Here is a 26,164-nt window from a genome sequence, read left to right as displayed (position 1 = left end):
TTGGTTCTCGGGGTCGACCCGGGAGTCGCTGCCGCGGAGGCGCCGGCACGGGCTGTGGGCCACGCTCTAGCCCGCGGCCTCGTGGACAGGGAGGCCCGGCCGCGGCCCGAGTTCTGGGCGCAGATGCCCCCGGGCGCTTGGAGCCTGAGAGGTTGCGGGGTCCCCTGGTGAGGGTCGCACCGTGATGCCGCGGCCCCCGTCGGCAGACACGGGGGTCACGCGTCCAGCCGGAGTGTGGGAGGGGGTGAGGCTGGCAGGACCAGGCGGGCGCCGCCCCCAGCGCACGGCAGGGCCACGCACCTGCCCAGCTGCAAAGCGGGCCGGCTGGCCAGTCCCACGCTGGGCACAGGGTCACCAGGTGGACAGTCTCGGGGGACACGTGAGCATGCGCGAGGCCGCCCGTGCCGCCAGGGCTGGAGGCCGTCTGGGCGCTGCGGGCCGGGCCTGGCGTGCTCCCGCGCGGGTCATGCAGGCGCTGCCCCGCAGCAGTAGGGACCGTCCTGTATCCTCGTGGGCCGTGGTGGTCGGCCCCCCAACATGTGGGATTCGGGGTGAGCGTGCGAGCGAGTCGTCATCCCGCAGCACGGGGAGGGGAAGGCGGCGAGGGCGGGTCCCGAGTGCGCGCTCTGGAGGGCGGTGGGCTGGGGCTGAGGCCGAGCCTGATACCCCTCGCCCCCTGCTCCCCCAGACCAGCAGTCGAGCAGCGCTTCCTTGGAAACCCTGCTGGCGCTTCTCCAGGCCGAAGGGGCCAAGATCGAGGAGGACACCGAGGTAACCGGCCAGGGCCAGCAGGGGGTGTGGGGCCGACCTGCCCCCTGGGAGGGTGGGGACGGGGCCCTTCCGGGCTGAGCGCCGCTGTCGGGCTTCGGGCTGCTCCCCCCGGGGCTGGTGCACCTGCCCCCCTGCCCCCAGCTGCCCCAGCAAGGTTTCCCCTGCTTCTTCCAGAACATGGCCGAGAAGTTCCTGGACGGAGAACTTGCCCTGGACGCCTTCATCGACGTCTACCAGAGCCAGCGCAAGCTGGCCCACACGCGGCGGGTGAAGATCGAGAAGCTCCAGGAGATGGTGCTGAAGGGGCAGAGACTGCCGCAGGCCCCGGCCCTGCCGCTGCCCCGGGTGCCCGAGCCGGTGCCCACCGCCCCCCTGCCCTACCCCGCCGCGGAGGCCAGCGGGCCCCCCTCCGTCCTGCCTCGGCGCGTCCCTCCCCCACCGCCCCCGGTGCCCGCGGGACGCTTGGCCACACCTTTCACGGCCGCCGTGGGCCCAGGACCGGCCCTCCCGTACCCAGGACTCCAGTGCCCCCCGCTGCCGCCCCGCGCGGGCCTGCCCCCCCAGCAGGGATTCTCCGCGCAGCTCGTGTCGCCGCCGATCCCACCGGCGCTCCCGCAGAGGCCCCCGCCCCGGCTGCCCCCGCACCAGCCGGGCTTCATCCTCTAGTGGGCCCGGCTGCGCCCGCCGCCTTTCACCCTGGGCCGGGGTCGGTGGGCGCGGGCGCCCCGGTGGCTGTGCCGGGCTAGCCTGGCGCCCCTGCTTGCCTTCCCGGTGTGGGGGGTGGCGCGCAGCGGCGGCCTGGAGGACAGCGCCCGCCTCCCCTCACGGTGGAGCCCCTTCTCCGGGCAGCTTGGGCTGACGAGCCCGCGGGCTCTCCTCCAGCCCGCCCCGAGGGCCCGAGCCAGCCAGGCGGGCGCTCCCGAATCGTGGGGTGGGGCCGGTCACCCCTCCTCCCTGAACCTGGGCGCTCCTGCCGCCTCAGGCCGGGTTTGCACTTGGCGGCAGCGGGACGCGGCTGGGGGGCGCCGTCCCGGCTGCGGGTTTCTATGAAGCCCCCCACCCCCGCCCCTTCACTGTGTGGTTTTCCTGTTTTGTTGGGAAGGAAAGTGTCCACACGAGGCCTTTCAGGGAGCGTTGGAGGACGCGCGCTGCTCGCAGCCGACCCGAGGGCCTGCGCAGGCCGCGTGCGCCGCCCCCGACGAGCCGCTGTGCCTTAGCTCCGGCCGGGGCGGGGCCGGCCTCGGCCCCGGGCGGGCACCTGCCGCCGGGCCGCGTCTGCGTCCAGCGGGGCCGCGAGCCGAGGTGCCGCCCCGCGCCCCGGCCTCAGCCCGCGACGGGCCGCGACGCCCGGATCTCGGGCTGCTCGGGGGCCACCGTGGGGCCGGCCCTGCCCGCCTGCCCCCGGGCTCGCGCGCCTGTGCGGGCGGGGGCGAGTCGGGGCCACCGTGTGCTGACCGGTGACCCGTGTGGACGCTGACCTCTGACCCCGCCCCTGCCGTGCCAACCCGGGCCCGCCCGGCGGACCCTGCCCGCTACCTCCGCGCCCGCCCGCCCGGCCGGGGCCGCCCGCGGCTTCGCGGCACAGCAGACGCGGAGGGGGCGCCGCGGCCTCGCCGGAGCCCTTTGCAAGGCGGTGGGACCCTTTTTAATAAAGAGAACCATGACTGCCCGTCCCGTCCTGTTCCTGGGGCGCCGCGGCCGCGAGTGGAAGGAAAAGCCACTTGCGCTCCCCCCCCCCCCACGCGGGCGGCTCCCGGCCGCGCTGTGGCCGCCGCTGGGCCAGCGCTCTGCGCGCACGTCGTTCCGCCGCGGCTTCTCTCCAGCGAATTCGCGCCCGTCCTAGCGGCTGCCGGGACGCTGGGAGCCTCCCGGGCGGCGACGGGCGGCGGTGGCGCCTGCCGGCCCCGCCCGCCCCTCGACCAGGCCCCGAGCACACAGCCACAGCGCGGCCCCCCTCGCCCCCCGTGGCTACTGACCTGCTGCAGGCGGCCGGGAGCCCCGGGGCCGGGCACCTCCCAAGTCCGCGAAGGAACACGAGGGCTGCGTGGGGCCCGACGGTCACGGCCAGCCCAGCCCGGCGAGGGGCGCCAAAAGCTCAGATGGCCTCAACTCCCCAGAGCGCGGGGCTCGGGGTCCTGGGGGGGGGCGGCGGAGCGACACCCCAACCCCACCGCATTGCGCGGGGGTGCCCGCAGCGCGGCCCGCGGACACCGGCTCCCTACCCAGCGCCCCCGCCCCGAGACAGTGAGCAGCGGCGCGGCCCTCCCCGGGGCCTGCAGACAACAGTCAAGCGCTGTCCTTTATTGCCAGCCCGCGCCCCACGCCGGGCCCCCTGCTCCCCGCCCCATCGCGGCTTCCTGGGCTCCGGTGGCGGCTGGGCCTCGAGAACGCCCCTCGGCCCCCGCCACGGTCACACGCAGCCTCCTCCGCCTCCAGGCCGGGCCCCCAGATCCTTCCGGGGGCGGCCCCTTTCTGGGGCACAGGCTCTTGGCGGCGGGAGGGCCTGAGGGGGTGGGGTGGGGTGGGGTGGGAGGTGGGACCCCGATACCAGGGGAGGGGGAGACGCCGGGTCAGGGCAGCACCTGTGGGCGGGGCCTTCGCCCGACGCCGCGTGTCCTCCAGCCAGGCCAGGCGGCGGCTCCAGTCCCCGGCCGGGCTCGCCAGGCTGCTCCGCAGACGCGCCCCGGCCGGCTGCCCTTCCGTCCCCCTGGCCTCAGACCCGGAGTCAGGACGGCAGGGGCGGCCCTGCTTCCCGGCGTGAGCTCAGGCTCGCGGGCGTGGGCCGTCCCGGTGTCCGCGCGTGTCCCGGCGGCGCTCAGGCGCAGGTCCGGGCACTGAGGCCCGCGGCGGCCAGCCCCGGAGTCCAGCACGGGCTGCGGCGGCCGCGGGGCCCTGGAGTGGGGATGCGGCCCCGCTGTGGCCCCGGCCTCGCAGGCTCCTTGGCCGAGTCGGGGCAGCGCGCAGCCTCCGGCCGGATGGCCCCGGGGGCCTAGTAGTGCGCGAGTGGGGCCTGAGGGGCGCCATCCTTCCTGTCGAGCGGCTGGAATCAAAGGCGGTGGGTGGGAGAGGAAGTCAGTGGGCAAGGCCAGGTGTGAACCCCACCTCTCCTGGGCCGTGACCCCCCACGGCTAGGGCCGCAGACCTGCTCAGACCCCGGCGGGAGCCCCGTCCTGCCCCAGCACCTGCTGGTCCGTCCTCGGGGCCACGCTGGGCTTCTGGGCCAGGGGAGGCTTCCTGGAGGTGCCGCTGCGGGGGGCAGCGCTGGGCCGGCCAGGCTCCTCCTCCTCCTCAGGCGCCCCCGGGGCGCCCCCCGCCAGCGCGTAGTGCTGCTTGCGCAGCTCCCCCAGCCGCACGCGCTCCGCCTCCAGCGTCTTCTCCAGCTCCAGCACGCGCACCTGCAGCCCACACGGCGCTCAGCATCGCCCCAGGCCCTCCCGCCGCCTCGGAGCTCGGCCCTGGCGCCCGAAACCGGGCGGCCGGGGTGGGGTGGGGGTGACGCCCACCTGGGTCTCCATCTCCTGCTTCTTCAGCTTGATGAGCGACAGCCCCGAGAAGTCCATGGTGTCTGCAGTCCGGGGGGAGGGGGAGGGAGGTAAGCGGCTGGGCGCCCCGACCTCCCCTCCCCCAAATCGGGGCCCCGGCACTGGCCTCGGTCCTCGATCTGCTCCTGGCCCGACTTGGCGGAGGCCACCACGCCAGCGGCCCTCTCGTTGACGGCGCGGGAGCACTCCTGCAGGCGGCCCAGGTGGGGGCTGTGCTTGCTGGCCTTCACCTGGCACAGCGAGGGGCCGCTCAGGGGGCTGCTCAGGCGAGCCCTGCCACCCCCCGGTCTCCAGCCAGGGCTGCAGGGGCCCGGCCAGGCCGCGGCCTACCTTGGAGGCCGCCACCAGCTGGGCCGTGCTGGCCGCGATCTCGTGGGAGCAGACGATGAGCTCCTCGCACTTGCCCGTGTGCAGCACCACCCTGTCCGCGGACTCCCTGGGGGTGGGCCGGGCAGGGTCTGGGTCTCTGGCCCCACGGTCTCTGCCACCCCCAGCGCCTCCCCAGACCCGGCGCCCCACGCCCCACTGCCCCCCGCCTGGGGCACATACACCAGCTGCGAGGCTCCCCAGCCCACGGCCTTGGAAGCCGAGATGAGGCCTTCCGTCCAGCGCGAGTTCTTGGCGTAAAATTCCTGCTGCGTGGCTGCCCCCTGGTGGCGGCGGGAGGCAGAGCGCCGTCAGCGGCATCGCACCCCACAGGGCCCCTCCTCCCCGCCAGCCTCCAGGGGGCGCCCCTGGGCCGAGCCCGGGCGTCAGCAGATGGCGCACACCGGGTGCCTGGGGAGTCACGTCCCTGCACACTCGTCCCTGCACACTCGTGGCTCAAGCCACATGGTGCGGTGGGCGCTGGCTCGCGCCCCTCCCTTTCAGGAACTGCCCTCGCTGGCGGCTCACCCTGCCGCTCTCCACGATCTCCTTCTGCAGGCTGGTGGACGTCATCACCAGGAGTCGGATGGCCTGCCAGAACGAGGTGCAGGTCACTCTCCGGGTGGGCCCCCCAGGGGCAGAGTCCACCCCGGGCCCCAGCTGGCCACTCACCTTCATCAGGTCTGTGCAGGAGTTGAGGATCCTGGAGGAGCAGGAGCAAGCACAAGGAGAGACAGGTTGGCGGCATGGCGGGAGGCCACGGAGGGGCCGGTGGGGGGCAGGCCCTGCTCCGTCCCCGTCCTCTGGAGATCCAGGCCACCAACAGGGTGGCCCCCGGATCTGGGATGGCAGACGTGGACTCACCTCTCGTTCACCTCCAGCTTCACCCCCGAGCTGGCATGGCGCGCCTGGTTCATCATGTCCTGTACCCGACGACAGAGCCATGAGCCGGCTGGGAGGGCGGCGTGGTGGGCGGGGGGTGGGTCGGCTCCCGGGATGCCCCAGAACAGCCCCTGCTGCTCCCAGCTCTGGGAGGCTGTGCTGGCCCCTCTGCCCAAGCCGCGTGCTCTGGGCCCCTGCGGGAACTGTGGGGCGCCGTGCGCTGTCCTCACCTCAATCCTCCGGACAGCGTCCTCAATGGCGGCAGACGTGGCTGCCATCTCCTTGTCCACCATGGTCCCCAGCTCCTCCTGACGCACATCCAGGCTCTTGGGCTTTAGCTCCTGGAGGAGGAGGATGTCTGGGAGTTGCTGAGGGACCCGACCCCCAGCAGCCCCGAGAAGCCTGGGAAGCAGCTTGGGGCGGCAGCGTTCAGGGGGGGTGTGCACGCCCCACAGCTGCAGGCTGTGCGTGAACAGCTGTTCAATTCAGATGAGGGGCAGAGAACGGGGGGACCCACACGCCATGCGGGCGCAGCCGCACATCTCACCTGGCCCAGTTGGAGGATGCCACGCAAGGGGGCCCGCACCAGGTCAGGCTGGGCCTGCAGCAGAGCCTGCCGATCCTGCAGCTGCCCCGCGAGCTCCAGGGCCCGGGCCCCGCACTCCCTGCAGCTGTCAACCAGGCCTGGGGGAAGAGGGTGCCTGAGAGGCCTGGAGGAAGGCCCTGCACACAGGCCCAGCCCAGGGTCTGAGAAGGACCTTGCAGTGCTCCCCCCCTTTCCTGGCCCCCACGAGTCGAGCTGGAAAGGTGACTGCCGCCGCCGCCCAGGGCCACTCACAGTCAGCAGGGTCGGTGGGGGCCAGGTGGGAAGTGGCGCTGCCGTTGACAATGGTGTCCGCCGTGAGGTGGGTGAACTGGGTGAGGGCTGCCACCAGGGCAGAGGCGTCTGCAGGGAGGAGAGCAGAGACCCCCAATGCTGCCGCCACCCAGTGCCCCATTTAGGGCCAGGAGGGGAGCTCAGCGTGGGGTGCAGGGGCCATGCCCTCCGGCTGGCCAGCAGCAGAGCAGGAACCAAAGCTGGGGGGTGTGGGCTCACCTGCAGGGGAGGACAGGTACTGGGCGTGGCCCTTCTCCAGGGCCCCCACGGCATCCAGGGCTGCCTGGGCCCGGCTCACCAGGTAGTCTGCAAGCACAAGAGACTGAAGGCAGTGCCCATCTGCACCGTGCACCCTTCCCAGGGCGGGGCAGGCGCGGCCTGCCAGGCAGGAGGCGGGCCCTACCCGGGGAGCTGGTGCAGCGCAGGTGCAGGGGGTCGTCCAGCTTGCCCACGGCGTCCTGCAGGATGCGCTCGGCCTCGGCAGCCGCGCCCCGCAGCACCGCAAACTGCTCATCCAGGAGCCTCTGCTGCAGCCCCTGCTCCTGGGACTCCTAGGGGACAAAGGCAGCTCGGAGACCCCGCCCCAGGCCAGAGACGCCCCACTCCACCCCCAGTGACCGGGCGTTTCCTCAACTCAAAATAAAAGGCCAATTAGAAAGCAGGCGAAGAACACACAGGCCTTTCTCCCCAGACACAGGCAGCGCTGAGCCGTGAGCACGCCAGCACCGCGGCCAGCAGGGAGGGGCCAGCAAGCCCGCAGTGAGAGGTGGCCTCGGCCGCGGCCTGCGCCTCGCACCCCCAGGCCGGCTACAATGACGAGAGGGAGGAAGTGCTGGCGAGCAGGCAGGGAGGCGGCCCTCACAGTCTGGGGGGATGTAAAAGGCCGCATTTGGAAGACATTTTGGTGCATCCTCCAAAGGCCACACATCGAGTTGCCACAACCCAGCAGCTATTCCAGTCCTGGGTACAGACCCGAGGGGGACCCTTGTGCACAAGTGTCCATGGCGGCAGCATCCACAACAGCCAAAGAGTGGAGACCAGCCGCGTCCGCGCGAGGCCCCAGGAGGAGCGCCCTCGAGAGCGTGGCGGTGAGGGACAGAGGGGGCCCAGCGGACTCCACTCACAAGACGTGTCCCGCACAGACCGCCCCACGGACAGCCGTTGCCAGGGCCACAGGAGAGGGCAGGGGACATGGGAAGGGTGTTTCGGAAGGGTGAGCATGTTCTAGAAGCACAGGATGTACAATCTTTTAAACGCAGAGACCCCGACTTGCCCGGCCTCATGGCCGGCCGTGCGGCGTGAGGGCCGCTACCTTGTGGGCCAGCCGTCCCTGCAGCTCGCCCCTCTCCCGGGCGCTGCGCTGCTGCTCCTGGCTCAGCGCCGCCTCCTTCTCCCGCACCAGGCTCTGGGCTTCCAGCAGGTCGGCCTCCCGCTGCCGCATGGTGCTGCTCAGCGCGTCCTTCTCTGTGCTCACCGCATCCAGCCGTGAGCTCAGCTCCTGCCCGCTCTGTGGATACCCTGGCATGAGCGTCCAGGCCCCACCTGCCGCCACCGCCCCGAGCCTACAGACGCTGCTCAGGGCCACGGCTTCATGACCCCGGGGCTGAGGCTTCCTGAGGGCAGACCCGGCCTCCTGCTGCTGGGCAGAGCAGCACCGCAGGGCTGACAAGGCCCCTCTGACCAACCCAGTGGCACTGAGGCATGGCTTGGCTCACAGGAAGGAGCCGGACTCCAGTCCCACCCGCCGGCGCCGCACCTGCTGCTCACGGCTCAGGGCCTCCTGCACGCACACCAGCTCCCCTGCCTTGGCCGCCAGCTCCCGCTTGAGCTTCTCTAGCTGGTCGCTCTGCTCCTCCAGCTGGGACAAAGCAGCTCGTCAGTGGGCGCTGGGGGGCCAGGGCAAGGCCTGGAGTGGGGGCCCTGGGGGTGGCCAGGTAGGAAGACGCACCTTCATCTCAGAGGCCCGTTTCACCTGCTCCACCTGGAAGGCCAGCTGCTCCTTCACCCGCGCCACCTCCTCCTGGCTCTGCTGCGTCACCGTCAGCTGCTTGGCCGTGTCTGCATTCTGACGGAGGACGGAGGGACAGGCTCAGGCCGCCGCTGGCCCCTCCTGCGGCTCCGCCCAGGGCATGGCGCACCCCCGCGGCCCACCTTCCTGAGCAGCTCCGCGTGCGTGTTGACGAGCTCGTTGTGCTTCTCCTTCAGCCGGTTATAGCGGGCCTCGGTGGCGCTGGCCTTCTCTGCAGGTGAGGGTGCATGACTGGGGGCCCAGAGCCCTCGGCCCGGCCCGGCCCACCCGCACCTCACTCACTCTCGGCCTCCTCGCGCAGGCCCTGGTTGCGAGCACCCTCCTGTTGGGCAGCCCTCAGCTGGGCCAGCTCGTGGCGCAGCTGCTCGTTGTCCACCAGGGCCCTCTGCTTCTGCTTCCGCTGCTCCTCCAGCTCGGCCTCCAGCCCGTTCACCTGGCCCTTCAGCTGCGAGATGTACCGCTGGGCCTGCGGGGAAAGGAGGGCAGGAGGTGGGTCTGCCGGCGTGGGGCTGCCCTGCGGCCCTGCCCGCCTCCACCAGTCTCACCTCCAGCTTGATCTTGTCCAGCTCGGCCCGCAGCATCTCCACCTCCCTCTTCAGGTTCTCGATCTGGAGGTCCCTGGGGACAGAGGCAGGCGGGCGGGGGCTTCTGAGGCCCGCACAGGCCTGATTCAAGTTTGTGAACCAGGAGCAGCGGACACAGGTCAGGGCTCTGGGTTGCTTGAGGGGCCCTCGGGGCCAAGCTTGTGTCTCCCCCTGTCTGAGGCCCTCACCTGTCATCCTTCATGGAGCCGTTGGGGGGTCCAAATGTCTGGTCAAAGAGGTCGGCCACCACCTGCCACGACAAAGCCTGTCGGCTCCTAGCCCACCCCCCGCTCTCCAGGCCAGGAGGGGAGCAGGGGCCGCCGGCCACTCCCCATGGGACCGAGAGACAGGAAGCGGGCGGCTCACCGCTGGCTCCCCGGCAGGGGGGCCTGTGCTGATCTCGATGAGGTTCTCCGGCTCCTCATCCTCGGGCGCCTCCTCGGGGATCACCACCACCGGCTTGATGTGCTCGGCCAGCGCCGAGGCCCGCAGGAAGTTGGGTGGTGCCTGCGGGGGCCACAGGTGGGAGCTGCTCAGTCACCCGCCCTGCCCCCCATCTTTCCACCACCATCCCTGAGCCGGCGGGGCCCGCCTGGCACGCAGCATCCTCGATCTGGAGGCGGCCAGTGTGAGTGCAGGGCCATGCCCAGGCAGGGCGGAGGGTACCTCGGGCAGCCGGGGGATCTGGATGAGCCGCTTGAAGTAGAGCATGTCCGAGGCTCTCCGGAAGAAGTTTCTGAGGCTGTGGAGAGAGTGGGGGGTGGCATGGAGTGCCCCAGCAGGCGTGGCAGAAGCCTGAGCCTCAGAGCCTTCCCACCGCGCCCCCGCAGGTACCTGTGAAACTGCTCGTGGAACCGGTCCCTGTGGCCTTGCAGGGTGTCCGCCGGGAGACCTGGGGGCAGTGCGCGTCAGTGGGGCACCCTCTGCTCACTGCTCGCAGTCGTGACTTCCGATCCACCCCCTCCCCGCCCGCCCCCACCCGTGCCCCCATGTTCTAGAAACCAGCACAGAGAACGGGTCATCTGCCACTGGGTGCCCGAGACAAGGTGGCCACGGGGGCCTGGCTGACGCCGTGGTGAGGGCAGGACAGGGTGAGCGGGAGGAAGGGCAGAACCTCGACTGCGCGACCCCGGCGGGTCGGCCCCGCTGCCAGCACAGCCCCTCGCCCCTGGCTTGCAGGTCTCAGAGTGGGGTCTGGGGACACGGCCCTTTCAGGGGATCCACTGGGCCCCAACTCTCCGAACACTAGGGAGCCTGGGGTGTCTTCCAGCCCCAGGGCACAGGCTGAGAAGGCAACAGGCAGCGCAGAAGCAGGGAGGGGTCGCTGCCCCGCCCAGGGGCAGCTGGGAGGCCGCAAGCGCGGGCTCTGCCCCCTCCTCACTAAAGGCCTGTTTTGGAAAATACTGATCTTTCACAGAAGGTGTGAGCGTGACGACACAGAGGTCATCACTGCCGCTTCTAACGAGCAAGCGAGCATCTCCACAAGTCCGTCTCCCCGACACAGCCCGTGCGGGGCGCCGGAGTACGCACAGGCGTGCAGCTTGAACATGAGCTTGACCGTGTAGTGGTAGAGGTGGCTGCAGTCCTGGATGACCTGGATGAGCGGGGCGAGGCGGCACTGGCCCGAGGACATCTGGGACACCGCGATGGCCGTGTTGAGCTGCCGGAACACTGGCGAGGGGCAGGCAGGGCGTGAGTGCGGGGAGCGGGGCCATGTGCCGGAGGCGCGGGGCCACCTGAGTGACGGGGATGGCCCGCGGAGGGCGAGGCCTTCGGGGCGACGCCCACGGCAGGTCACAGCACCCCTGGTGCTGGGGTGAAGATGGCGGAGGCTGGGGAGCCTGCCTGACCGCTCCCGGCTGGACGGGCGCTCAGATGCCCCAGTCCTGCACACAGGCCCTGATCTCTAGAGGGGCCTCAGGGGAGGCCTTGGTGGCTGCAGAGCCCAAGGCCTCATCTTACTGCAGCCGTAGACGGGCTCGGTCTGTCCACAGCAGTGGAGTGAGGACGCCGAGCTCTGCAACCCCCAAGGGACGCTGGCACTTCGGCTGTCCCTGGGCCAACCTCCCAGCCCGACAACCACCCTTTCATGAGCTCAACCAAGAGGCAGGAAAGGAATAAGGTGAGGCGGCCTCCCTGCGGGGTGAGCAGCACCCCAGGGGCCCGCAGGGGATCCAGAATGGGCCCTCAAGCCCTGGGGCGGGACCGTGGTGACGCGAGAATGCCTGGGCGGACCGGGGCACGTGCGCTCCCTCACCTTGGAAAGAATGACGCCACGCAGGCACACTCCCCGTGTGAAAGTGCAACACAAAAAGCGCTGCTCGGGTTTTAGACACGGAAGTGAGTATTCTGCACTGGCTTTTCCTCACCTAGCGCGCCTGTTTTCGCGCTCCCTCCCTGCTGTGCGGACAGACCCCGCCCCCTGCAGACCCCGCTGGGCACCCCCCCCCACCTCGGCCACATCCCATCCTGGGGGGCCCTCACCTAGTTTCTCTGGGGAGCCCCTGGCATGCGGGCCTGGCACGCCCCTTCTTTGTGCTTCATGCAGACATCAGTGTCCTTCTCCACCCTCCTGCCTGTGGACGCCCATGGGGCCCCCCCCAGCCCAGAACGGCCCTGGGGTGGGATGTGGCTGCTGCCGGCAGGCCCCTGCCCTGTGAGCGCCCTGCTTCTGCCCAGACTCAGGCAGCAGGCATGCCCCCCACTCCCAGGGCCCTGGGCAGGCCTTCCCAGGCACAGAAGGCCCAGCTCCCAGCTGCCCACTGGACAGGCCCAGACTGCGTCCAGTCACGGGAACGCCCAGAGGCTGCCTGGATCCTCCGCTTCCTAAATCCAGATTTTTCCCTTAAAAAGGCATTTGTTTGCCTCTGGCCCTCCTGTGGAGAGCACTGAGTCACCACGAGTTGCTCCGAGGCTGCCGCCCGTCACCTCTGCAGCCCGAGTTCCTGTCCAGAGCTGCCAGGTTCCGGGCTGGGAAGTCCAGCATGACTCAGAGGCCTTTGACAGCAGAAATCAGGTGGGACTCCCAACCACCATCCGGGCGGAGTCTGCTGATGCCCGAGGCCAGGCCTCGCTCCGGCCAGGCCCCTGAGGAGGGCGCTCCCGGCAGTCCCTGCCGCAGACCCTCCTGGCCCGGGGCCCCCAGGGAGGTCCTCCTGGTGCAGCACTCTGGACACAGCCTCTGGGGCCTGTGCCCTGCAGGGTGAGGGAGGCTGTGCTTTGGGGCCTGGACTCCCGGGGTTAGGTGAAGCAGCCAGCCGGGCTGCCAGAGGCAGCGCCAGTGCCTCCCTCCCAGGCCCTGCAGGCTGAGGGCTCGCTCAGACCCCACTGTCCGCTCGGTCGGCTCACCTGACTCGGAAAGCTTCAGCTCACAGTCCATGTAGTCAAACATCTCCACGGTGAGCTGGAAGCTGTGGGAAGGCAGGGGAGAGATGGGTGGGAGGGGGGGCATGCCCCACCGGTCCTGAGGGCGCCCCCAGGAGGAGGAGCACAGTTCACATAGGCCTTTGCTAGGGACGCAGACGCCTGATTCCAAATCAACCCCCCCCTTTGCCTTTAGACTCCTCGCCTGTGCACACGACCTCCAGCCCCCAAAGCCACGGAGCACATCGGCCCCAGAGCCGGGTGTGGGTCCCGAGGAGCAGCAGGGAGGCGAGAGGGACTCACGTGTTGTTGACGTCCGTGCCCGCTGCCTTCTCTAGCACCTCGTCTGTCACCTCCAAGCCTGCGGGAAACTGGGGGTGCTGCGGAGAGGACACCCCCACTCAACCATGGCCCACACTAGCTCTGGCCCAGACCCAGCTCTGATTCTCAAGGGGTAGAGGCGGGGAAGTCCCAGGCTGCGGAGCCGCCATCTGCCTGGGGCCCAGCGAGGGCCTGAGGACAGGAGAGACCAGGGATGCGCCCCGCCCCGGGGCCAGGGTCAAGGTTGGGACAGGACAGATCCCGCCCCCTCTGCAGGCCGACCCTCCCCCCCCAGGGTGCCGTGGCGCGATAACCCCCACATCCTCCCAGAGAAACTACCTTGAGGTGGAAGGAGATTTTGGTCAGTAGGAGCTTGGTGTAGACGCTCACCAGCTGTCCGTACCGGTCATGCAAGTGCCCCTGTGGACACAGAAGCCCAGGTCAGGCCCACGCCCAGGAACCTGCCCAAGAACCCGGGGCCTGCCCCAGGCAAACAAGCCAACTGAGGTGGGCAGCTGCCAGGGCCAGTGCCTCCTTGGCCCCAGACTCGGGCTCACCCCACCAGAGGCGGCTCACTGCCGACCTGAGGGGCTCACCCATCTCCCCCTTTGCCCACAGCTTTTTTAAAATCTTACCCCTTGTCATGCTTACCAAAGAAACTCTTGTGACAAGAGAGCTCTGCCCCAGGGCCACAGGCCAATTCCGAGTCGGGAGACTTTATTAAAATGCTGGTGGCGGCCGGGGAGGCACATTCCGACGCGCGCGGACTCGCCCTCCCGGCCTCCCCTGTCCCTCTACACACCCTGTCCCCTGCGGCCAGGCCAGCGGGGCCTGTGTCAGCAAACGGCATCAGGTGCCCTTTCCTGTCTCCAACGGCCATCCCTAACGCACAGCGCTCTGGGATGCTCCTCCCCAGGGGCCTTGGGGCAGCTCTAGAATACTAGCTCCCAGGGCTCTGAGACTTCACCAGGGGCCAGAAGCTTCCAGGGAGCTTGTTGAAAGCAGATCCCCGAGGCCAAGATCCTAGAGCAGCTGGTCTGTGGGGAAGGGGAGTCTGCAGCCTCGCCCGGGCGCCAAGCGCCGCAGTGGACACACATGGCCCTGGGGTCAGGGCGGCCACAGTTGCCACTCACAGGGACGAGGGCTGGGGTTTCCGCAGTGGCAGGGTCCGGGCAGTCAGGAGTCTACACCTTCCGGCCAGGAGCACAGCTGCCCCCGCCGCCACCCCAACCAGGACTCGGCCCCGCAGGTGCCCCCAGCCCTGCGTGCCCTGGGACTCCGAGACAAGCTGTGGCTGGACTTGGGGGACAGGCCCCCCCCACACCTACCCACAGATCTCCAATCTCCCGAACGTTGCTCCGGTACCGCTGGCAATCGTGCAACACCTGCACATGGAGGAGGGGACAGGAGGAGGAAGAATCTAGCACCTCGAGGAAGGGCCTGACGCATGTGATCCCAGCAGCCGAGGGCAGGGAGGGCCAGCAGGAGCCGAGGGACACAGACTCAGGGGGCTTCTCACGCCAAGGAGCCCACCCTGCCTGCCTAAGTGCCCGGCTCCCCAACCCTGTGCTGCCCTGGGGGCCTGGTGGGTGGGACAGGTCTGTGGGCAGCGGCTACTCACATTGGGGTGCCCATCTCGAAGGACCTTGTGAAGGACGTGGCAGAACTTCCAGCTGAGGATGGAGCTGCTGGCAAGCGGCAGGCCGATGGCGTAGGACCAGAAAGTGAAAGCGCCCTTCTCGTGGTGAGTGCCCAGGATGATGCCTGCCAGGGTCAAGGCCAAGTGCAGGAGCAGAGACGAGAGCATGGGGGTGTCAGCAAGAGGAGCTGAGGGCGCAGGGGAGAAGCCTGGAGGCCCCCCCGCCACATCCCTCTCCCTCTGTGGACACAGCCCACGACTATCATGGCCCAAAGGCCTAGGAGCGCAGATGCCCATGTGAGGCAGGACCCAGGGCGGTGGGACGAGGCCAAGACCCCAAAGGACACGCCCCATTGTGCTCCCGGTCTCCAGGAAGGTGGACTTTGTGAAGCCCTGGCAGCCCCCCCCCCCACCAGGACCACACTGCTCCCCAGTGGACCCCACCAAGCACAGGCAGGGAGGATACGGCGGGCATGCTTCTCCTTCACCGGGGCCTCCTGGGTGTTGATGGCTTTGCTGATGCTGATGGCCTGTGGGGACGGGAGGCGGAGATCAGAAAGCCGCGGGCAGCCTTCCCCTGGCGAGGCCACCCCAAGAGCACCGACAGGACTTGCTCTTCCCGCCAGTCAGAGGGGCAGCAGCGCGGAGGGAGAGCAGGCTCTGAGCACCTAAGCAAAGCAGGCCCCAAAGACTGTTCTTTCTCTTGGTCTGTGCAGCTCTCTGCAGCCGCGGCCCACAGCCACGGGCCCCAGGAGTGCCCAGCTTCCAGAAGGAGGTTCCCTGTGTCTGCAGGGGACCACCCCTGGGCTGAACCCCACAAGTGCTTTGCTCTCCCTGGAAGGCGTGACCCCTGGCCCAGGGGAGTGGCAGGGCCTGCCTCCTCCTCTGGGACAAGCGGCTGGGCCCTGGACCCCATGTCCCCCCCACCTCAGCGCTGACTGGGCCCACACAGCCACTGTGGAAAACCAGGACACACCTGGCCTGTGGCCTGTCAGCCAAGCCGGGCGCCTCTCTCCTGGCAGAAGCACCGGCCCCACCAACTCAGCCGGCCCCCTCGGCCCCAAGGCAGTGGCAGTGTGAGGGTGGTGCCCGCTCAGCACAGCGCAGTGGCCTCTCTGAGCCGGCGGTGCCCGTCTCCTGCAGGTCCTCGCCAGGGCCCACGCTGCCTGCCTCCAGGACACCAGGGGGGCGGCGGGGCTGACCAGGGTTCAAGGTGATGCACGCTCACCCTGCAGCCCCCAATGCTGCCTCGCACACAGCGGGCGGTCCGGGGCAGCACCGGGCATGCTGTCCTCAGAGGGCATGTGAACAGGAGTGACTGCCCTGCCTGGCACGGAGGCGACGGCATTCATTTCCCGATCCACTGGGACCTGACTCTGGACCTACCGGGCAAGGCTGAGGGACTGTCTGCTGGCGCGGCCGCGGGCGCGAAGGCGGTCCTTTCTGAGCAGACGGCAGTCCCAGGAGCCAGAGGCAGGGCTGGCCGTGGGCAGGCTGACCTCCTTTCACACACAGTGCCCATTGTGACCCACGACTGGGGTGCGGGGAGTCCCAGGGCTGTGGCCACACACCACACTGGGGCCCCGGGACCACCAGCGCAGGGCCCAGGTGGAGCGGGAAGGGCTCCCCGCCTCCCGGGGGAGTGCAGGCGTGCTCTGCTCTCTACTCTCCACGCCCTCACGAGCCAGAGCCGGGGAAGGCCTCCTTGGCCACCTGCTCTTGTGTCTGCCGGGCCGCCAGCACCGCCTCCTGGAGAGGCCGCCCTTCGCCAAGTGTCACTGAGCAGCCTGGGGAGAAGCTGGGGCACCACACGCCTCCTACCACGGGACAGCCCCCCCCAGAGCTCCTGCATGCCGGGGCCACGGCCTCACAGCCCCCCCTCCCGTGCCGGGCACAGGCAACACACCACGCAGCAGCACCCCGGGAAGGCGCTGCGCCCGTCCTCCAACGAGGAAACAGGCAGAGAGAGCCGGGTCAGGCTGCCCCACGCTGCCCTCCAGCTGCCCGGGCCCCTCCTCCCTGCACGTGTGGAGCAGCGCCCCGGCCAGGGCTGCCCCCAGCAGCTGCCGGCAGCGAGCAGCTCCTAAGCCAGGAGCGCGCGTCCCCAGGGTGTGCCAGCACACCGCCACCTGCCTCCGCCACGACTGCCCCCCGCCCCGGCCGGGCGGGGAGAGGCCGGCAGCAGCAGAGCCGAGGCGGCCCTGCGCAGGCCCAGGAGCTGGCGGCGGCCAGGCGAGCAGACGCGGGAGGCCCCCTTCGCCTCGGGCCTGCAGCTGGAGAGCAGCTGTGGAGACAGCCCGGAGGACGGGGCTGGCTGGGGGGCAGTGGGGGAGGACGGCGGGCTGCGAGCTGAGCCAAGGTCAGGCCGCCCCCGCCGCGCACGGGCCTTTCCCTTCCTCGGCGGCCCCGCTGAGGCTCTCACCCCCAAGAAGGGCACCACCGGGGGCTCCGCGCACCCGTCACCCCCTGCTGCCTCCCTGTTCAGTCTCAGCCGCCGCAGCCCCGCTGACGGCGAAGCGCTGTCCTGGCGCGTCCCGCACCCACCTCTCCCGAGCGCCAGGCCGCGAGGGAAGCGGTTCTGCCCCCACCCACCCACCCAGCATGTGGGAGATTTTTTCAAAGCGGTGATGGAGGCTCAGGGACCGGTGAGATGTGGGGACGCGGGCACGGCGCCCCACGGGCCCCTCAGGGCCGCCGCTCCGGCTGGCGGAGGAACACGGCGCTGTTGTGCGGGCGCAGATGCGTGCCGGCCGCCGGACAAGGAGGCACAGTGCTCACACAGAGGGCGTCTGTGGCCGCTTCACAGGGCCCCACTTTTCCTACCAGGCGCAGCAGCCAGCCTCGTCCCAGGACGGGACGTCAGGCCTGGGAGCCTGGCCACCCAGCCTGAGAGCGAGCCGCACAGAGATGGGGTGAGCACGGGCGCTCAGCTTTGGAGCTGGGACCCAGGCCAGCTTCTGGGGTGCCCAGCAGCAGCAGCACTGTCCGCACCTCCCCCAGTGGCTGGGTGACAGGATAAGAGGAGCCCAGGGGCACTGGGCAGGTTCTCCCCAGGCCGCCAGCCAGGAAGGAGGCTCCTCTGCCCGCTACCTCCCTGGACCGGAATCGTTCCAGCAGCTCTGACAACCACCACTGGAGCCCTTTCAGCCTACGGGGTCAGTGACCATGGAGGGAACCTTCCAGAAGAAAGCTTCAAGTTGAAGGGATCAATTAGGAACCTCGGTTGCCAGGCTGGAGAGAGGGCCTCGGATCAGTCTGCCTGCCTGAGTCCTGGGGAGAAAGGAGCCTCGGCCAGGCTGAAGGGGGCTCCCCACTTCTCACCAGAGGCATGGATGGTGCCTAAGCGATAACAGTGGGTTTTGTGGCAGCAGAGAGACCCGTGGAAAGGCCCACGGGACACGTGTGCAAAGCCATGGGTGGGCAGGATGAGCTTCTCAGGCCGGGAGGGCAGGTGAGCAGCCAGTTCCCCTGGCCTTGTCCCACCCAGCCCAGCACTGAGGTGCTGACCTTTGGAAGGGTGGGGGGACAGGCCTGGTGGTCTGTGGCTCTGGAGACACAGTGGGAACGGCCGGCACTGAGGCGCTAGCAGGCGGCCCATCACAGGCCGCAGGGCCAGCCACCAGCCTCCGCGGCCTGATGGCGGGGGACGACTGACTCAGCTCCGTGCCAGGCATCGGGGCAGCACTCCGCCGCGTTATCTCTTGTGACCCGCTGAGTCACCCTGGAGGTTGGCAGATGAGGAAATCGAGACTCAAGGAGGTTACTCATTCGCCCAGGTCATCACAACAGAAATTAAATGTTGACCCGGCGCTTCGGCTCTGCGGGCCTGCTCCCGATCGGCCCCACTAACACAGACCAGCGAGCGCAGCACTGGGGGGCCCGGGGGCACCCTGTAGACCACAGCCCCCACCCACCCTGACTCGGGAGGATGGGGGTGCAGCAAGCGCCTGGATACTGACCTCCTTCTCTGCCCCGCCCAGGAGCGCCCCTCATGGAGGGCCTGGTCCACCTGTGAACGCAGATTCTGGATCCAGGACCTGTTCAGACCACGGGTCACACAGAAAGCTTGTGGGGCAACCCCACTGTTCTCCCATGCCCTCAGCTGAGGGCGCCTGACCTGACCCTGGCCTGCATCTCCGCCCCCTCACTGAGCGGCTGTCCTGAGCCAGGACGGGGCCCTCGGGAGACCTCTTGCCTGGGCCGTGTGGGCCCAACGGAGCCCGAGTCCTCAGGACACACCTGCCCTTGCTCCCGCGGACGTCAACAGCTCCGCCCTCCCGGAAGCCCACAGCCTCAGCAAGGGGGCAGAGCTGAGTGCCCTCGGAGGCGGCAGCCCTGGCCCTCTCTGAGACATGCGACATCATCAAGCCACGATGCCTCCTTCCCCAGGAGTCGGTGTTTGGGGTCAAACACAGGCCTCTTCCAGCTCTACCACAGCACCCTAAGCCTCAGACGCCGGTCCTGTCTCCCCAGGCCGCCTGGGGACCCCTCGTGTGGCGCCTTCCCCTTCCTAGGCTGCAGCGTCACCGCCTGTGAAGCAGGAATAAGAAGCCAGGCCTTCCGGAGCGTGCACACACACAAGCTATGCTCCACCATGGGCGGCGTCCTTCTGCGCCAAGTGGGTCCTACCCTCAGGCGCCCAGCGCTGGGCTAAGAGGAGCCCTCCTGGAGGGTCTCGCCCGTCAGCCTGGCTAAAGCAGCACCGCAGCCCCCACGGCACCCGTTTGCCTTTCCCTTTACCATCTTGTCTACCATTCATTCTCCGAGCCCTCCACGGAAGCCCCCGCTCAAGGGACCCGGTCCCTCGGCTCCCTGCTGCATCTCCAGGGCGCACACCGCGCCGGGCGCCCGTCTCCAGCGGGCGGGAGAAAGGGCGCGCGCGGGATGGAAGAGGCGCGTTCATTCGGCGCTGAGTAAATCCGAAACAGTGAGTGTCTCTTTCTCCAGCGAACAGTTTAACCACTGGAGTTAAATAGTAAAAGCAACTCTAAAACAATTTCTATTTTTAAAATCAACCCAGAAATGAATCAGACTGAAGCCTCCTGTTGCTGCCACGACGCTATTTACTAGCTGCACTCGGCGGGACAAAACGCCCTTCAGAGCGCCGGGGAGCGGGCCCGGCGGGAGCGGGGCTGTCTTCCTGCAGCCTTTCCAGACTTGTGTGAAGGACAGAGCGATCTCATTCAAAAGCTTCTGCCACCTCAAAGGCCACTGATGAAAGCAAACACAGGATTTCTGTAGCTGGGGAGCAGCTAGGATGTGGTCACATGCAAAGTGGGGAGGCGCCGAGGCCTGAGGTCTGCAGCCCTGTCCCCTGCAGCAGACAGGAAGTCGGGGGCCACTCACCCGCCTCTTCATCATACCCGGCCCCCGGGCCCAGGCCTCTCAATCAGTGTTTTTCAAACCGGAGGGCCCTACTGGGGGGCAGGAGCCCAGGGAGGTGTCTCCCTCTCGGTGGGACGCAGGTCACAAGTGCAGCCTGAGCCTCTGCCACCTCTCCCTGGGGGGCTGCAGGTGACACACAAGGAAACCCTGCGCCCCGCCCCTGCTGGACTGCTCTGGAGTGGACAGGCAGCCGGCCCGCGCGGTTTGCGGCCCCGGGGACATCGCTGCACAGACCTCTCTGTCCCATGGGCCCGGGGCTGAGCCCCTCGCTGGCAGGCAGACCTGTTGTGGTGTGAGGACTGTTTATTTCAGCAAGAGAAAAACAATCCCTCCTCAGCTTTCCTCCCTTGGCTCAGTCTCCCCCCGAGTGGGTGCGCACCTCGAGCATGGCAACAAAGAAAGGCGGCTGCCCCGGTGCTGTCCATCCCTCAGTGTTCACATGTCCCTGAGGCGCGGGCACCCACACGCCAGGACACAGGAGGAGCCAAAGTCCTCTGTGCCTGAGGGTCTTAGGGCGCAGTGGGGAGTGCTTAGGGGTGCTGCGGGCAGGCAATGCAGCCCTGTCTCCCGTGACCCTCCCTGGATCTAAGCAGTGCCTGTGTGGCCTCCGTCCCCCGCCACCGGCTGTGCCGGTCCAGCTGCAGCGTCCTGGAGACAGGGAGGCGGCGTGAGTGAAGTCATGGGAACGAGGGAGCAGGAGGCTGGGCCGGGCGGAAAGCGGCTCACGGCCTTGCCAACAAGGTGATATCTGAGTCCACCCAGGACCAAGGGGAGTGTCGCCCGCGCACAGCCGGGCTGGCAGGGGCGGGGCGGTCCTGGGCCGAGCGTCTCAGGTTAGGCGGCTGTTTCCCTGTCCCTCAGCCAAGCAGGCCTAGACTTGCCTCCAGAGTTTCCACTCGGAGTGCTGGACTGGGCGGCCAGCGCAGTTTCATTCACAAAGGCCTGGCTGGGGGCAAGGTCAGAAGGGTGGACGGGTCTGCCAAGAAGCCATGTGCCGGCCTCCCTGCACCTGCCTGGGCCTCCCCGGGGCATCTTCCCAGAGGACGTGCCACCTGCAAACAGGTCCTGCTGTCCGGGGAGAGGGGCCAGTGTCGGGGGTGTGAGCACCTGCAGACTCACCCTCCCAGAAAGGGGCTGCTCCCCTCCCATCCCCAAACAGCCCCAGATCCCACCGTCCTCGTGTACAGAGGGCCCCCCCGGGCGCAGAGACAGCACCGGGGAGGGCGAGTGTGTCCGGCTCCTCAGACTAGTCTGCTCCCTGTGTGCCCGTGGCTGCCGGTGCGCGGCCTCCCTCGCAGGTGGGGCCTGTTCCTGCTGCTTTGCTCCCCCACACCTCCGCTGAAATGAATGACACCCCAAAGTAGAACAAGCCAGCAGACACACAGTGATTGGGGCAAAGTACATCAGAGATGGGAAGCGCACCCCACCCAGCCTGGCCCAAGAGGTCGCCTCAGTGACACCCGGGGAAGCCCCGGGACAGGCAGCTGGCTGCTGCCCAAGCATCGCCAGGCAGAGGACACCCTGGGGAGGACACCCTGGCATGAGAGCGCAGTGCCGTGGCAGTGCAGAAAGGCCTGGCTTCCGCCCACCTGGCTAGAACCGCGGGGGTGGGGTGGAGGTGGGCCCTTGAGCCCGGTTCTTCCTCTTCCTTTCACAAGCCAAGCCTGCACCCCATGCCTGCAGGTGGGGACACAGTGGGGAACAGACCTACCCGCCCCTGACCTGGGGGGGAGGGGCTTACCACCGGCCCCTTTGACAGGGGTGAGCAGAACCAGTGTTTCCATTTTTTCCAAAACTCAGTGGCTGGGAAACATCTTTGGGGTAAATAGTCAAGTGAGGCCCAGAAAGGAGCGCATGCTAGAGTCCCTCAGCATGAAGACGCGAGGCGGGCAGAGGCGCCCGCACAGGTGACGGGCACACCTGGGAGGCGAAGCGGGAGCACTACGCGGGCCCAAGAACAGCGCACAGGGAACAGCCTCCAAACAGCCCGGGGTCCCACCCTCCCGGGCTCCGGCACCGCAGACACTGACCAAAGTGCCCTGGCTGCTCCCAACATGTGCTGGGGGGCAGGGGGTGGGGTGGGCAGAAGGCCATGGCCACCACCACCGAGCACCTGCAACGCGTGAGCCCCGATGCTGGGTGTGGGGAGAATACCCCCCTGACGTCACGCTGAAGAGGCTATATTTCGGGTTAAACAAACCATCAAGTGCGTCTCACGTGCTCTGCGGGGCTGCTGGGAGAGCTGAAGCCCTCTCGTGGCTCGGGCTGTTCCCACTGGCCGGCGTGCCGGGCTGAGAAGCCCCAAGCAGCGATGCTGGTTAATGTTTACAAGACTCCGGCTGCTCGGGGTGCGGGGCGCATGTGCCGCTGACCCGGGGAACTGGACAACTGTCTCCATGGTTTGTCCCACAGGAACCCCCCAACTTAGGGTGCAGCCCCTCTGCCTGCCCCCACCTGGCCTTGAGCATGGCCCTCTCCCTAGATCGCCAGCGGCCTGCTCTGGGGCTGGATTTCTATGTCCCCCAGGGGACGCAGAGTTGAGAAGAGCAAAGGAGAAAGCAAGCCTGGACTTAGCCTTTCGGACTCTCCTCCCAGCTGGGTCCACAGGACGTGCCCCGAAGACGGGCCTGCTTTTTGGAGGGCGGTCAGAAACAGCCTCCCACTTGAAAGCTGCTGGGGCAGGGCAGGGAGGCAGCAGTGGGCACCGCACCAGTCTTGCATTCTGGGCAAACGTGCTGTAACAAATCACCCCCAACTCAATGGCATAAAGCTGGATCGAAGTGTCCAGCTCACAGTACTGGAGGTTAGAAGTCCAAAATAGGGCCTCCCTGGTGCTGCAAGGGGTTAAGCACCGCACTATGAAGCAATCCGCAGCCTCTGCTGCACGAGTTCCATCCCCGGGCGGCCAGGGAGATACCCACATGGCAAGGCAGACCTCTCCTGTCTCCCCTGCTGCTCCCCTCAGCAGTGTATTTCAGTAGCTCTGCCTGTTCTGTTCCCCACTCTGTCTCTGGTGAATCCTCTCACCCCCCACATCTCTGGCCTGTACCCCAGCTCTTGTATGCATAAATAAATCTTAAAAAAAAAAGTCCAAAATGGGTCTGACGGGTCAAAGTCAATGCGTGGGCAGGCCCGTTTCTCTCTGGAGGCCCTATGGGAGAGCCCTTTCCCGCACCTTTCCAGCTCCTCAGGGGCGGCCCCCTCATGGTCAGGGCCAGCAGAGGTCAGAGGAGTTTTCCTCACAAGGCATCTCTGACCACCTCACCTTCCACAGCTAAAGGCCCTGTGCTCACATTGGACTCACCTGTGTAACCCAGGCTCGGTGCCCTATTTTAGGATCAGCTGATTAGCATTCTCCTAAATATTGTTAACATTCACGGGTTCCAGGAACTAGGACGCCAACATCTTTGAGGGGCCATTACTCAGCCTTCCTCTCTACACCTCCAAAACAGTCCTACCTATGAGCTGGATGGCACGATCTCTGTTTTTGCAGACAACTCTATTTTTTTCGGAGTTAAACCACTTGCGGCGGGACCCAGGCCAGAACCTGGTCTGTCCCTACAAAGTCTTCATGAGGCCACACCGTCTTTTTAAAGGTACAGGCAGTTACGGGTGGGTGGGTGGGTTCACGGGCAGGTTCTGCATCCTGGAGTCAGGATATTACCACAATAAAAGGTCAATACTGGGCCTCCCCGGTGGCGCAGCAGCCGGTTGAGCACTGGGTTGTGAAGCTGCCCGCAGCCTCTGCAGCACCGGTTCGATCCCCGGCCACTGGGTGAGGGTCCCAATTGGTGCGCAGACCTCGCCTGTCGCCCGCTGCTCCCCCCAGCAGTGTATTTTGTCACTCTGCCTGTTCTGCTCTCCACTCTGGCTCTGGTGAATCCTCTCACCCTCCTGCGCTTGACTGTACCCAGTGCTTGTATAAATAAATAAATAAATCTTTCTTTTTTAAAAAGTCACTACTACTTTATCACCATTTTGAATACGGATCTTACCACCAAAGGGACTAAAGTGACAGGGACGAAGAGACCAGCTGTCTGAAGCCCTGCTCCCTCCGCCGCCCCCCCCCCCCAGCTGTCACAAGTACCAGCCACCCCAGGCAGGAAGCGAGACTGCCCTCAATACTCCTGGTTGTAGGGAGGAGGGAGACCTTTGCAAAACAGGGTGTGGCCTGTCAAGAAAGCTAACAGGGAAGCATTTTTCCTGCTCCTGACTCAGGAGCCCAAGAGCAAAGGCAGGGCTGGCGGGATTTCGATTCTATGCCAGCCAGAGCATGGCTGAGCACCCCGGCAAGCACGGAGGCAGCGTATCCCAAAGCTGCCAGCAGTATCCCAAAGCTGCCAGTGTGCAGGCACTCGACGCACTCTTTTCCGTCCAGGAGACATGCAAGCAGCAGCCTCAGCTCCTGCGTCCTTTCCACTAACCGGGCCTGGCCAGCAGCTCACTGGATATTTCTGGGAGTGAGCTAATTAAATATTAATCATGCACAGCCTTATTCCGACTTCCCTCAATAAGTCACGCTGAAGACAAGCAAACCCAGACAGTGGAAGAAAACTTCATCTTTCCGGAAGAAAGGGCCCCCGAATGGGTAAATCCTATGAGGCTCACGCCTTAGAAAGTTATTCCCGTAACCCTCACGTAACCCTCTCAGTCCCTGAGAAAAACCCAGCAGGCAAAAACCAAAACAAAGCCTTCTTATTGACCAGAGCAATCACCAAAACGTGTGGTCCTCTCTCAGCCTTTCTTTGACATTCAAGAAAGTTGCCCTTCACTTGTAACAACTTGAGAGCAAGGTCAAAGAACCTGCCCTTTAAACTCCATCTCCTCCGTACAGCAATCAGACCTCTTTAGACCTCCTCCAAAGCACAGGGAGGAAAAAATCTAAAAGTCAGAGAATTAAAAAAGCTTCTGACAACACCCAGGCTCTCTCTGATGATTAAATTTTCCTCCCCATCCTTCCGCAGGTTCCTGGCACAATTAATTACATATTAATGGCTCTGCATGTCACATCCGCTTTCACGGAGGGTTAGCCAGGTGGAACCGCTCCGCTCCGTTGCCAGGTGATGGTGACGGTGCCGACCACAAGGATACCCTGGCAGCCAGGCGAGTACCAGCACCTGCCTTTCATTAACGCCTTGATGTCCCCGGGTTTTATCAGTGTTTTCCACTGTTAGTCACCGGCACAAAGGTCAGACAATCCCCTGCGTTTTCCCTTATTTCAAAATGAAAGTTGTGCACTGCGTGTGCTAACTTGATGAGCAGCCACCACAGAAGTCACTGCTCTCTGCATGGAGAGCTGCTACGGCAGCCACAAAGGTCCCCATCCGGCTCCAGCCTGGGGAGGGAGGGGGCCTCGCCGGCCCGTTCCCAAGTAAAATTTTTCTGCTCTTTCATTCCAGGTTGACCAGTTTTGGCGAATACACGCGTCTGCGCTCCCCTCCCCCTGCCTAGGCGCGCCTCAGTGCTCCTCAGATAAAAGGGAACAGAAACGCAGCCGCGCGGCCCGGTGCTGCCCGGCAGGGCGCTCGCACCAGACACCCCGCGCCACGACCGAATTTTGAAAATGAGCCTCCCCCACAGGCCACCCCTGCGGGAGACGCCGGCGCGTGGGCCGTGCGGGGGGGGAGCCCCAGGAAGTTTCTGTCTGTCGGGCGCGGGTATTTAATAAGGGGGTGTGCGCCGCCTCCTATGTGGGCCAGAGCCGGGGCAAACAAGTCTGGCTACATACGTGGAACTTCGCGCCCGGCAGATAATAAGGTATTGTGCGGCCGTGGAAAACAGCTCGGAGAAAAGGAAACGGGGAGTTTCCTTGAGGAAAGCGCACGGCTTCCCCGCCGTGGGCGCCGCGGGCGGGTCCAGCGAGGGCCGGCGGCGGGCAGGGGTGACCCGGCCTCGCGCGCACCTGGACGCCGCCCGGCCCCGCCGCCCCGGCCCCCGAGCGCCCCCGGCCCGCGGCCTCCCTCCAGCGGGGTCGCCCCCCGGGCCCCCGGCCCCCTCGGCGCCCCCACACCCGGGCCCCCGGCCACCTGGCGCCCCCACACCTGGCTCCCCGGCCCCTCGGCCCCTCGGCCCGGGCGCGCTTCCGGTTCACCTGCGCGCCGCGCGCTCGGCCGGCGGAGGCCCGGAGCCAGGCGGCGGGGCGCGGGGGGCTGGGGCGCGAGCGGGGTGCGGGGCGCCGCGGCCCCGGGCGCCCGGGGGGCGGGGGCGGCGGGGCCGGGGGGAACGCGGGGGGCCGGGGAGAGGACGCCGCCCGCCGCCCGCCGCCCGCCGCTCGCCTGGGTCTTGTCGAACTGCTCGCGCTCGGCCTCCAGGCTGTGGCCCGGCCTGCGGCTCAGCACCCGCGCCGGCACGTTCTTGATGCTGTTCATCCTGCGCCGCCGCCGCGCTCCCGCCCGCTCGCGCGAC

General features: G+C 67.4%; 2 protein-coding genes across 5 annotated transcripts in view; one reads left to right on the top strand and one right to left on the bottom strand.

Annotated features, from left to right (window-relative positions):
- Window positions 1-1,476, top strand: part of VPS37B (VPS37B subunit of ESCRT-I) — a 28,514-nt gene extending 27,038 nt beyond the window's left edge. For all 3 annotated transcript variants that reach the window (XM_054695393.1, XM_054695394.1, XM_037511256.1), the window contains 2 exons: window positions 689-771; window positions 946-1,476. In XM_054695393.1, the coding sequence (XP_054551368.1) occupies window positions 689-771; window positions 946-1,437 (575 nt within the window). In that variant the 3' untranslated portion in view covers window positions 1,438-1,476. The remainder of the gene's footprint in view (window positions 1-688; window positions 772-945) is intronic.
- A 2,228-nt stretch (window positions 1,477-3,704) lies between these two features.
- HIP1R (huntingtin interacting protein 1 related) lies at window positions 3,705-26,164 on the bottom strand. 2 transcript variants are annotated; one of them, XM_037511255.2, is made up of 32 exons: window positions 26,035-26,164; window positions 14,841-14,904; window positions 14,357-14,499; window positions 14,064-14,120; window positions 13,075-13,155; window positions 12,718-12,794; window positions 12,400-12,461; window positions 10,582-10,722; window positions 9,886-9,943; window positions 9,718-9,793; window positions 9,418-9,558; window positions 9,240-9,301; window positions 9,013-9,085; window positions 8,750-8,933; window positions 8,590-8,678; window positions 8,387-8,503; window positions 8,195-8,296; window positions 7,751-7,945; window positions 6,842-6,989; window positions 6,658-6,744; window positions 6,400-6,507; window positions 6,109-6,245; window positions 5,792-5,902; window positions 5,544-5,602; window positions 5,352-5,382; window positions 5,208-5,270; window positions 4,863-4,963; window positions 4,644-4,749; window positions 4,420-4,543; window positions 4,275-4,336; window positions 3,954-4,166; window positions 3,705-3,811 (listed from the first exon to the last, which is right to left on the bottom strand). In XM_037511255.2, exons 1-32 carry the CDS (start codon window positions 26,125-26,127, stop codon window positions 3,761-3,763), a joined length of 3,216 nt encoding a protein of 1,071 aa, XP_037367152.1. In that variant the 5' UTR covers window positions 26,128-26,164; the 3' UTR covers window positions 3,705-3,760. The 2 variants fall into 2 exon arrangements, with proteins under 2 accessions (XP_037367152.1, XP_037367151.1); XM_037511254.2 differs by having other exon boundaries at window positions 5,208-5,382.

The sequence above is a fragment of the Talpa occidentalis genome, unplaced genomic scaffold (assembly GCF_014898055.3).
Source record: "Talpa occidentalis isolate TD23 unplaced genomic scaffold, MPIMG_talOcc4v2.1 talOcc4.14, whole genome shotgun sequence".
Taxonomy (NCBI): Eukaryota; Metazoa; Chordata; class Mammalia; order Eulipotyphla; family Talpidae; genus Talpa; species Talpa occidentalis.
The sequence above is the reverse complement of the archived record's forward strand: the minus strand, read 5'-3'. Positions and strand labels throughout refer to the sequence as shown.

Coding starts and splice junctions, on each gene's coding strand:
- HIP1R (XM_037511254.2), bottom strand. CDS start 26,127: ATGAACAGCATCAAGAACGTGCCGGCGCGGGTGCTGAGCCGCAGGCCG. Junction 7,946..8,194: donor CCCTGAGCCGTGAGCAGCAG/GTGCGGCGCCGG, acceptor GGGTATCCACAG/AGCGGGCAGGAGCTGAGCTC. Junction 4,964..5,207: donor AGATCGTGGAGAGCGGCAGG/GTGAGCCGCCAG, acceptor CGCCGCCACCAG/GGGGCAGCCACGCAGCAGGA.